Source organism: Sciurus carolinensis, chromosome 3 (assembly GCF_902686445.1).
Source record: "Sciurus carolinensis chromosome 3, mSciCar1.2, whole genome shotgun sequence".
Classification (NCBI taxonomy): domain Eukaryota; kingdom Metazoa; phylum Chordata; class Mammalia; order Rodentia; family Sciuridae; genus Sciurus; species Sciurus carolinensis.
In genome coordinates this window covers 122,265,995-122,278,497 of record NC_062215.1, presented here as the reverse complement: position 1 = coordinate 122,278,497, position 12,503 = coordinate 122,265,995, and the positions used below count along the sequence as shown (strand labels likewise).

The 12,503-nt window shown below is 38.4% G+C and overlaps 1 protein-coding gene across 7 annotated transcripts in view; it reads right to left on the bottom strand.

Moving 5' to 3' along the window:
- The window catches only part of Rapgef4 (Rap guanine nucleotide exchange factor 4), a 279,641-nt gene that overhangs the window by 186,399 nt on the left and 80,739 nt on the right, over nucleotides 1-12,503 (bottom strand). The window contains exon 1 of one of the 7 annotated variants that reach the window (XM_047543014.1): nucleotides 7,176-7,235. The exons of 5 other annotated variants lie outside the window; for them this stretch is intronic. Coding sequence is in view for 1 of the 2 variants with exons in the window: in XM_047543012.1 (XP_047398968.1) it covers nucleotides 4,027-4,050 (24 nt within the window). In the remaining variant the exon portion in view is untranslated. Of the gene's footprint in view, nucleotides 1-4,026; nucleotides 4,119-7,175; nucleotides 7,236-12,503 lie in introns of those variants that run through there. One more of the 7 variants, XM_047543012.1, reaches the window with a different exon arrangement.

Here is a 12,503-nt window from a genome sequence, read left to right as displayed (position 1 = left end):
TTCTTTTTAAATGTACATGGTACATTCACCAAAACAGAAATGGCCCATGCCTGTAATCCCAGTGGCTAGGGAGGCTGAGGCAGGAGGATTGTGAGTTCAAGGCCAGCCTCAACAACAGTGAGGCATTAAGCAACTCAGTGAGACCCTGTCTCAAAATAAAATACAAAATAGATGTGGCTCAGTGGTTGAGTTCCCCTGAATTCAATCCCTTGTACCGAAAAAAAAAAAAAAAAAAAAAAAAGTACTGTAAACAGGCTTCAATAAGTTTTAAGACTGAAATCCTACAAAATATATTTTCTAACCATAATTGAACTCAACTACAAATTAATAGAGGGAGCAAACTTAGAAAACTCAAACTGTATGGAAGTTGACAACACATTTCTAAATAGCTCATGGGTCAAAGAAGAAATTAGAGGAAATATAAAATTTCTGAACTGAATGATAATGAAAACAATGCAACATATAAAAATTTATCAGTCACCATTAAAGTCATTCTTAGAGGAAGTTCATAGTAGAAAACTGTATAGTTAAAAAAAAAAAAAGGCCTAAAAACAGTGATTCAAGGTTACATCTTTAGAAGCTAGAAAAAAAAAAAAAAAAAAAAAAAGAGCAAACTAAATCCAGTTAAGCAGAAGGAAGTTTTTTTTAAAAAAGGAAGAAATTGATGAAAAATAGAAAAAATTAAGAAAGCCAAAAAATTGGTTGTTAGACCAACAATCTTAATAAATTCCTAGCTAGACTGATTGAGAAAAGATTTTTAAATGAAATACAAATTACCAGCATAATGAATAAAAATGAGAGCTCTCTAGAGATCCTAATATACTGAAAAAACAATAACTATAACAAATAACTTAATGTCAATACATTTGAAAACTTAGAAAAAATGGGCAAATTCCTTGAAGAATACAATTTACCAAAACTAGTACAAGATGAAAGTGAAAATCGTAGTAGTTGCATACTTTCTAAAGAAGTTGAAAAAGTTTTTTGAGTTCTTTATATTTTCTGGAGATTAATGCTCTACCTGAAGTATGCATGGCAAAGATTTTCTCCCGCTCTGTAGGTTCTCTCTTCACATTGCTGATAGTTTCCTTTGCTGACAGAAAGCTTTTCAGTTTGAATATATCCCAGCTATTGATTCTTGCTTTTATTCCTTGTGCTATGGAGTCCTATTAAGGAAGTCTGATCCTAAGCTGACATGATGAAGATCTGGACCTACTTTTTCTTCCATAAGGTGCAGGGTGTCTGATTCCAGGGTCCTTGATTTATTTTGAGTTGAGTTTTGTGCAGGGTGAGAGATAGGGGTTTAGCTTCATTCTGCTGCATATGGATTTCCAGTTTTCCCAGCACCATTTGTTGAACAGGCTGTCTTTTCTCCATTGCATGTTTTTGACACCTTTGTCTAGTATGAGAAAATTGTATCTATTTGGGTTTGTGTCTGTGTCCTCTATTCTGAACCATTGATCTACCTATTTTGGTACCAATACCATGCTGTTTTTATTACTATTGCTTTGTAGTATAGTTGAAGTTCTGGTATTGCGATACCCTCTGCTTCACTCTTCCTGCTAAGGATTGCTTAAGCTATTCTGGGTTTCTTATTCTTCCAGATGAATTTCATGATTGCCTGCTCTATTTCTGTGAGGTACGTCATTGGGATTTTAATTGGAATTGCATTGACTCTGTATAGCACTTTTGGTAGTATGATCATTTTGATAATATTAATTCTGCCTATCCAAGAACATGGGAGATTTTTCCATCTTCTAAGGTTTTCTTTAATTTCTTTCTTTAGTTCTGTAGTTCTGTAGTTCTCATTGTAGAGGTCTTTCACCTCTTTTGTTAGATTGATTCCCAAGTATTTTATTTATTTATTTTTTTGAGGCTATTGTGAATAGGGTAGTTTTCTTAAATTCTCTTTCTGAGGATTCATCACTTATTACACCAAGAATACAAATAATCCAATCTATAAATAGGCTAAGGAAATGAACAGACACTTCACAGAAGAAGATCTACAAGCAATTGACAGATACATGAAAAAATGTTGGGCTGGGGATGTAGCTCAGTTGGTAGAGTGCCTACCTCATAAGCACAAGGCCCTGGGTTCAATCCCCAGCACCGCAAAAAAAAAAAAAAAAAAAAAAAAAAAAAAATGTTCACCATCTCTAGTAATAAGAGAAATGCAAATCAAAACTACCATAAGATTCCATCTCATCCCAATTAGAATGGCGATTATGGAGAATACAGGCAACAATAGGTGTTGGAGAGGATGTGGGGAAAAAGGTACACTCATACATTGCTGGTGAGTTGCAAATTAGTGCAGTCACTCTGGAAAGCATTGTGGAGATTCCTTAGAAAACTTGGAATGGAACCACCATTTGACCCAGCTATCCCACTCCTTGGCCTATACCCAAAGGACTTAAAATCAGCATACTACAGAGATGCAGTCACATCAATGTTCATAGCTGCTCAATTCACAATAGCCAGACTGTGGAACCAACCTAGATGTCCTTCAATTGATGAATGGATAAAGAAACTGTGATATATATATATATATATATATATATATATATATATATACACACAATGGAATATTACTCAGCCATAAAGAAGAATAAAATTATGGCATTTGCAGGCAAATGGATGAAGCTGGAGAATATCATGCTAAGTGAGATAAGCCAATCCCAAAAAACCAAAGAACGAATGATCTCGCTGATAAGCAGATCATGATACATAATGGGGGGTGGGAGGGAGGCAAGAATGGAGGAAGGAGGGACTTTATAGAGGGAAAAAAGGGGTGGGAGAGGTGGAGGGAAGGAAAAATGACAGAATGACTCAAACATCATTACCCTATGTAAATATATGATTACACAAATGGTACGCTTCTATTTCATTTACAACCCGAGAAACAAGTTGTACTCCATTTGTTTACAATTAAAAAAAAATTGAAAAAGTTATCAAAATTCTTCCCAAAAAGACAACTCCAGTGCAGACTGTTTCATAGTGAATTTTACCAAACATTTAAGAAAAATATAATATCAATGACTTTTTTAGAAAATAAAGCAAGATGGAATAATTCCCAACTCATTTTGAGGCCAGTGTAAGTCTGATATCAAAATTTTATAAACATCCTATAAGAAAATAAAATCACAGATCAGTATCTATGAACATAGACACAAATATCCTTAATGAAAATTATCAAATCAAAGTTAGCAATATATAAGAAGAGCGATCATCCTTTTTGCCTTTTTGTATCATAATCAAGTTTATCTCAGGAATGTTATATTGCTTTAACATTTAAAAATCAATCAATGTAATTTGAAATATTACCATAATAAAATGAAAAAACCATATAGAATTTTACTAATACATTTAGAAAAAGCATTTTATAATATTCAATACCACATAATTAAAAAAACTCCCAGCAAATTAAAAATAGAAGGGGATTTCCTCAATCTATAATTGAAATTATATTTTTTTCAAGAACTTTCATTTATTTATTTACTCATTTATTTATTTATGTGGTGCTGAGGATCGAACCCAGTGCCTCACACATGCTAGGCAAGCACTCTGCCACTGAGCCACACCCCCAGCCCCTGAAATCATATTTAATGGTAAAATGTTGAATGTGTTTTCTCTAAGATCAATGTCAAAGAAAGTATGTCTCCTCTCACTCTTGTAGTGGAAGTCTTAGCCAGTGCAATAAGGCAGGAAAAAAAATTTTTTTAAAGGCATAAGGATTGAAAAAGAAGAAATAAGAATCCCATTAGTTGTAGGTGAAGTGATTATTTACATAGAAAAGTCATAAAATATCTCAATGGGACAGTAATAATAATACCTGCTTCCTATGGTTGTTAGAAGAATTAGATGTTTAAATTAAAACATGAATAACACTATGCCTAACACACAGTAAAAACTCCCTATATAAGCATTAAGTTGAAAATGCATCTAAATATATAATTAGGGAGGGGTTACATGTTAGCTTCTTGACAATGAGTATACATTTATTCATCAAAATAGCTAATAAAATGCTACCTTAAAGAATAAGGTTATCTTCATTCTGGGACCCAGGTTATGTATAAGTTCAGGGCAAGTAACACTGAGATGTCTAGTCCTCACTGATATTCCTAAAATAGAAAGATGAACTGTGTTATAAAGTGACACTGTCCACAGAGTTACTGCTTTTATATATGATCTAACACATCCATATAACTATACAAACAAATCCAGGTGCTGATTTTAAATGAGCGTATACCTTGTTGTGACATTTAAGGTTTAAAACTATGTCCCTTGCAGATTGTATTTACAGTAAATTCTATTTTAAGGCAAAAAGATGTGTATGTACAGTCACTACTTCTATATGTGCATATTAAAATATCTGGAAGCATACAAAAATGGGTTAATGATGGACAGCTATTGACAGTGGGAATGGAAAGAAATTTGTATTTTATATCTTTGGCATACAGTTTGAATTTTTAATAATACTTATTAACATATTTACTTTTCAATTAAAAATAGAGAAACCCCTCACTAGTATAAAAAATCTACATTTATAAGTTGATTTTTAAACAATGTTTTAAATTTAACAATATTTAGTCTTTTCCTTTTCTGAGTCAATAAGATAAAAAGGATTCTTCCTTTGTGTACTTTAAACAAAGGTAGTTTTATTTTAGATATCAAGATCATATCTGGTACTTTTATCTCTAAGATCCTTTTCAGCATCGCCATGCTGCCCATTCCTAGTGGAGAAGTTGGGGGAGGGAGGAAAAAACACAGGTCAGGTCAAGATAAAGGTTAAGTCTACCATCACAACCTAAGAGTCCCTGAAACCCAGGACTTGATTCCTAGAGAGACTATCAGCTTAGCCCTAATTTGCATCTTGGAACTGCACCGACTTCAGGCACTGGTTTTCCCAGCTCCCATCTCTGGATGTATAGAGATCCAGAAAACCATGTGGGTCAGAGTCAATTCAGCATCTCAGAATAACTTTAGATCATATCTACTTCATTTATAGACAATCACTTCCCAGGTAAAGAAAACCTAAGTCCTGAGAAATCCAAGATCTTAGTGTTATTAAGAGATCAAAGCAGGTCTCTTGAGCCTCAAGATAGACATTTTCCATCAGGTCTGTGAACGGACAGCATGCTCCACTAATGCTGGACCAGGGACAGTCCTTCATGTACAAAGAGTACATTAGGATGCAGCCTTAACAAAGCACTGAAGGGAGCAATCTTCTGGCCTTTATCATAGATCCCCAAATTGTAGTGCAAACATCAAAAACTGACGGTTATTCTTTAACCATCATTATTAGTGCTCCATAAGATGCACACACACACTTTCGCCACAAATAGTCTCTTAGAATAAAAGAGAGAATGCTCCCTGTTTGAGATGTGCCTTCCAGCCACATCACTCAGGGATGCTTTTAGTACATAACTAATACTAATGAAGGGCTCTTATTAGAATGTTTTCCACATTTTGGTTATGGGCCACTGGAAAGCTGGAAATATTTAAACTAATGCATTGTTTTCTATTATGTTTTTTTATAGTGGGAAACTATACATTAATTTAGGAGGTAAACCAGTGATTAGGCAGGCTCTGGAATCACTTAAAATCAATAAATAAGAGATTGATTCTGCAAGCTTGTCCAGAACTATAAACAAATCCCTCCTTTCTCTCTTCCAGGAAAAGAAAAACTCCCAAAGAGGAGATAAAATAGCATTCCCAAAGATCATGAGCTAAAACTCACACATAAAACCTAAAATAATTGATGCAAAAATAGGAAATAATTCTTACTTAATTTATAAAAGTGCCTATGCCCTCTCCTATGGATGGTTATTAATGACCACTGATTCATGGTTGTAATACACTTAATATAAATTTGACACCTTCCATGAATATCACACACAAGTCTTCTAATTAATTACTGTAAGCACCTCTAATGTGTGAGAAATAAGATACGACTTCATACACCCTCAAGATGGCGGCGGCTATCCTGGGGTTGAAGAGAGGCACACCAGCATCATCATAGGAAGCTAAGGGGATGCCGAGGGGACAGGCCCTGGCTGGTCTTGAATGCCACTCACGTTACTGCATCGCCACCCCTTCCCCAAACACTTATTGCTAATGATTTTCCAACACTGAAGCTTTTAAAAACTTTGATCTTTTGTGAAAATTCAGTAGGAAGATCAAAATCTTGCAGCTGAACAAACAGAGCAGGGCGGAAAGAGCATCCCCTCAGCATTTGCCCTGACTCCACCCCCATGTTTCATTAAAGTGGTGTCGTTCAAAATATGCAAATGACACAGTAATACTCTGAACAAACAAATGAATTGTGTGAGCCTCTATCGGCAATTTACTCAAGGTAATTAAGAATGCTAAATCAAACAAATTATCATTTTAAATGGCAAGTAAGTTTTCATTAAACTTGATTTCCATACTAAAAATGAAACTACTACCTCAACAGAAGGGACCTAGTGAATTAAAAAGTGAAGTGTCACGAAGGAAAAAATATGGACACCTTGGCTTTTGATTCACAAGATTAGGATCAGGTGTCACTTAATTTTCACAGGACACTGACTCAGAGAGAAGCGATCTGTGCATGAATTTAGAATTGGTAATATGTATCTAAGGTACCTCAGACATGAATTGATTTTAAATGAAGATGCTCATCAATCACAGAACAAACCAAACCCAAGGTAATTTCTTTCCAACTAACATCTCAATCTTTGCCTACCATTAAGAAAGGGAACCCAGAGGCTATAGCCCACCCCAACGATTGAGAGCCCTTCTGGAAGGGGTGGGGTCATTGAGACCTATAGTGGAGCCTCCACAGTAGTATCCTGGCCACTGTCCATGCAATAAATATATATGATGGACCAAACCAATGGGACCCAATCAATAACCATGAAAATAAATATGCTCACGGAAAGAAAAAAATCTCCAAGATTATCCCAAGATGGACAAAGCTATCACATGATCCTACTAAAGTAGAGCAAATGAACATATTTAATCCTAAAAACTAGCATGATCTTAAATATAGTTACAGTCTAATTTTAAAGTCTCTTGCCTTTTTAATATTTTGTCCCAGTGATTTATTGGGACTCTGATTAGACCCCAGCCACCAGCACTGGCAACCAATAAAGCCCTCATGGACACCTGCTTTCTTCTCACATGAAGCACTTCACCTGGCTTGGCCTCCTGGGTCTTCCCGCCTCCACCTTCAGCCTTGGGTCCCATGGACTGTACCCGGTGTGTGCTGTTTCCTCCTCTCCTGATGTTCTGGTCAGGCCAGATGGCCTAGGGCCAGAGTCAAGGAGGAGTGTGAGGCAGGGTGGTGGCAGGAATGAACAGGGAGGGGCCTGGAGCCCAGGCTCGAGAAGCCACTCTGTCACCACCTCTGGCATCTGAGCCCAGTCACCCTGCACATGCAAGATCATTTTCATACTGTTTCCCTAAATAGTGTGCCCTCAGAGTGACCCTATGAATACTGTGAAGACACTAATGACAGTGGCCCGAAACCTGTGTCAAGCCTGTGTTCCAAGGAGCAGAAAGAACTTTAAGTTACTGCATTTTCTCTTCTGTGTTCCTGCCATGACCTAAAGAAGTACCCATGTGACACCAACTCTGTAACAAGAAAGAGGAGAAGAAGCATGTCAGGGTCTCAAGAGACTAGAAGAGGACTGTGTGTCCCCAATTCTTCTGTTTGCTCCTGATCCTTGCCAGAATGGGACCCATTCATCCATTCACTCATCAAATCTTCACTCAGACCTACGCACCAGGCGCTGCACAGTGCTCGGCTATAGACACCATTCGGCTCTCAAGTTACTCACGTTCCAGAGAGAGGAGAGCCATGCACAAGAGCAATTCTAAAACAATGTGCTGGAAACTCAGCCTGGAATGGGAGCAACTGGGAGGAGCACAGAGCATGCCTGAGTGACACAGTCGTGGGAGGAGAGGGAGAAAGCCACCTGTACCCAAGTGTTCATTCCATCCTGGTGTGTCTGCGCCTTTGACCCACCAGAAAAGGAGCTGTGTCCAACACAAGAAGGCTTACCCTCCCGTGTTTGAGCAGAAATTCCAAGAGCGGAGGCTCATGTCCTCCAGGTCTAGCACAGAGCAAGCTCAGTGTGCCGTGAAGCCCTAACAAACATTTTCTGAATAAATGAATGATTTAAGAATTCGGATCTGCCCCTGGGACTCTTTTTGGATAGAACCTTGGAAGAGGAGGATCTTAACAGTCATCTAATAATCCAACACTCTAGAATTTATAGAAAAATTCTTTTTTTTATTTTTTAAATGTTTGCGGGTGAATGAAGAGATAAAACAGGTATATCCAATCAAAGGAATACAATTTGGCAGTGAAAAGAGAATTACTGCATGTGCCCCACCTAGAATGCGTCATGGGTTTCACATGATCAGTGAAAAAGACCACATACCATGTGATTTCATTGCATAAAATGTCCAGAAAAAACAAATATGCAAAGACTTAGAAAGTAGATCAATGGTTACCTGGGGGTAGGGATGGAATGGAATTAATTATAAACAGGCATCCAGGATGTTATTGGGAGTATGAAAAGTTCTCAGACTGGAGTATGGGGATGGTTGTACCACACAGTAAAGATACTAAAAATCATTGAATTACGCTTGAAATGAATGGGTTTTGTGATATGGAATATACCACCAGGTAGCTGTTTTAAAAAGCTCATGAAAGGCTAAGTTTCAGATTTTTCCTCATGAAGCTCTGAAAAGAGGGCTTGATAAAGGCAGAAACCAAATTTAAAAAGAACCCCCATCCCAGGGCTGGGGTTGCGGCTCAGTGGTAGAGTGCTTGCCTAGCACATGGGTTCGATCCTCAGCACCACATCAAAAAACATAAACAAATAAAGTAAAGGTATTGTGTTCATCTACAATTTAAAAAATATTTTTAAAAAAGAGCCCCCATCTCAGAGTGAAGGGAGGGGAGGGGTATGGGGATAGGAAGGAGAGTAGGATGAATTGGACGTTATTACCCTTGTACATATATGATTATTTGAGTAGTGTGATTCTACATTGCACAACCAGAATGAGAAGTTATACTCCACTTATATATGGTGTATCAAAATGCATTCTACTGTCATGTATAACTAATTAAAACAAATTTTAAGAAAGGGCCCCTATCTCCTGATTCCCAGTTCCAGTGCCTTCTATCCCCCCAAACTACAGGGCCATCCTGTGAAGTCTCCTTGCAGATGGAAAGCAGATGAGCAGTGGCCGGGAGAGCACAAGGATGGGGAGTTGAGGACCGGCTGCTTAATGGGTGAAGGGTTTCTTCATGGGGTGCTGGAAGTTCCAGAAGTAGACAGTGGCGACGGCTGTACAACACTGTGAAAGTTCTTAGTGCCACTGACTTGCGCACTTTAAGATGGTTAAAAGGGTAAATCTTGTGTGTCTCACCTCAATTTTGTGTTAAAAGGTTGCCTGTCTGTAGACCACATCTCGGGAACACTTCCACATACATCCCTTGCCTATCTGCCGAATCCATTGCCAGCTGCCAACCCAGCTATATCATGTCAGGGTGTCTGAGTCCAAGTGACAGCACAGCTCTAAGCTATTTGTTTGCAGCACTCTATCATCTTCCCTCTGGTTGGCAAACATCAGACATTAATTAAATAAAAAAATCTGGGCTTGGTTTGCATTTTAATCCTGCCCACTAGAAACTGGCTGGCATTATTCAAACCAGCACATGCAGGGACATTCCCTGACTGTCAGCCATCTCATTAAATGTTGCTACTGTGGCTTCCTGGCCCCCTGAAAGTGTAAGAGGTGGTAACATCTGGCTTGTACTTAGCCACGCCTTTTTGTGAAACCTTTGCTGCTCAGTCAGAAATACTGTAGGTCTGTGAAGCTCAAGGACTTCCTACTCCCATACAACCCACAGCAGAGCCAGCCTGGACTGGGATCCCTGCCCCAGGACCCCTGCTGCAAATTCCCAAGGCCACCGTTATCATTGATGACTCCCAGGGTACTTCTTTTGGCCAATATCATTGGGATTAGTATTCCTACTGAACCAAACTGTAAGGCTGGTCAAAATTTTCTCTCCTTCCCAATAAAACAACTTGCACAGCATTTAGTACATTGCACAAGGATGCCAATTTATTGCAGGCTAGATCCAGGGTCTGAACATATTTAGCATTCATATATTTGCTTGATGGAGCACACAGAAAATGAAGATTATCTGCTATCAAATGTTTCTAACCCCAAAGATGACATTAAACTGACACTTTCATTTTTGGATGGCTGAAAACATGCCTGATATTGGAAGGACTAAAACAAAACAAAACGCCAAGCTCTCAGGTTTTCACTTGTGAAATAAAACATAGAGCACAAGCACTAAATGCCAAATGTCTGAAAGAACTCCTCTGAGGAAATGCTTCTTTTACTGCCAGCCAAAAATCACAGGGACACACTGTGGCTGAATTTTTTAATTGTGTTTTTTTTTAGATGCTGGATAATTTTCTGACCATTAAAGACAATCATAGCCAAGCCTAACAATAAAAGTAATTGAATCTCATGCTTGAGAGCATCCAGCTGATTCACTGTGGGGTATGAGAGAGGAAGTAGGCAAATGAGAAGAGGCGAGAAGTCCAAAGTCATTTTCTCCCCATGAAAAAGCAGAGGCTGCCTTCACAGGAGAAAAGCCTGGGATGGAAGTATCTCTGTATTTGCCGGTGCCCATTTTCCCATGTGGCACCACCAGAGACATAAGGGACTTAATCTTGGCCTCTGCCCCTAGGTCTTGTAGGTCCAGTTTAGGACACTGAAATGAGGCTTCCGAAAAAGGACAGGATGAGGCCATCCTGCCTCGGGAGACTGTGCCTGCTCCAGGTCTCGGGTCCTGGCGCTGACAGAACACAGAGACCGACCCCAGAACTTGATCAAGCCAGAGTGTACAACCTAACTTGGAGTATTCAACCTCAAAGATGAAGCTTCTTCTGTTTGCAAAGCAAGTGACACCAATACCACACTGTCCCTGCCTTCAAAGGATTAATCTTTTAATGGCAAAAATACCAGCACCTATCAGATGAGACTGTCAATCACCTGGTCTCAGAAACTGGTCATGTCTGCCAACATTTTGCATGCACAGCTTTGGGACTGAGTTATATTCACAGAGGAGGCCTTTACAGAGTGGCCTGTTCGCATAAGAGGTCCTCATGTAGGATGAGGCACTTAGTTTTCTGAGTGTCAGTATTCTCATCTATAAAATAGGGATTCTGTCCAGAATCTCAAAGTCAAACACATCACACATCTACAATGAAATACATGAATATTAAAAAAATAAATAAAAGATAATTAAAAAATAAAAGACACACATGAAGTCCCACTAAGTGGGACACAGCCTCTTCAATATCCTTTCAGGTCAGGTTTGTTGACAAGAGGACTCACAAAAACTTTGGGTTTTCTTAACTGTTTGGCTTTCGGAACTGTGGCTGAGGGATTGTGAGATCTGTAGTAATAGACTAAGGAATACTCTGAAGACAAAAATGAGACAACCATATAATCATACTTTTAAAAAAATCTTAATTTATAAATGTGCTTAAATCAATTACATTCTTTATCTACACAGAACTCACTGTTGGAGCTTGGGAAATACTAATTATCCAAGTGTGCACACTTTGACTTATCCCTGGCAGGTTCTGTTGAAAAACTTGTGCCAACCTCTGTAAGAATAGAGCCTGTATTTTTACTTAGCTTGAAACAGTGACGTTATCACCTTTTTATTTTCCTCCTGTTTCCTATTATTGCCTTTATTCCTCTTACTAATCTCAACATCACATAGTCCCTAGAATGTCTTTCATCCCTGTCCCTTTGTTCCAGTCTAGTTTGACCCTAGAGAAGGCCTGATCATGGCATATCTAGACTACCATAATAATTCCCAGTTAATTATGCCACCTCCAAATTCCACAAACTCCTGCCCTCCACAGCCCACGCATCCGAGTCATTGATCATTGTGATGATGTTAAAAAAAAAAAAATACTAAACACTTGCTAGGTTTAGCAGGACCATGTTTGGCTTCCTTCACTGAGACTCCTACCCTTTTCCGAAGCTCCTATCCACAAATTCCCTGCTCCCTTTATGTTGTGTAAAGTAGATGCTTTTTAAATTAACAGCCTATGTTCAGGAGTGACCGTGTGTGTTTGTGTATGTGCATTCAGTCAACATGTGGATCTGCATGTCTGTTTTGGGAATTGTTCCCTCATTATTAATTAAATTCTAAATGAGCATTTTGAGAAGTGGTGGTAACCATTCTACAATCATGTAATCACTCAAGTGTAATTAGATTATGGTAGGGTTCAGCAACAGGCAGGTTGTTTCAAATGACGTCTATATCACGACTTCTTAAAGTGGGGATCATGAACCCTAGATGGTAGTCACTGGAGGATCTTCCTGAAGTTCATGTCTGAAATTATATTCATGCTTTTATGTGTATGTGCATTTTTCTGAAGGTAGGATATTACTTTCACTAGAATCTCAAG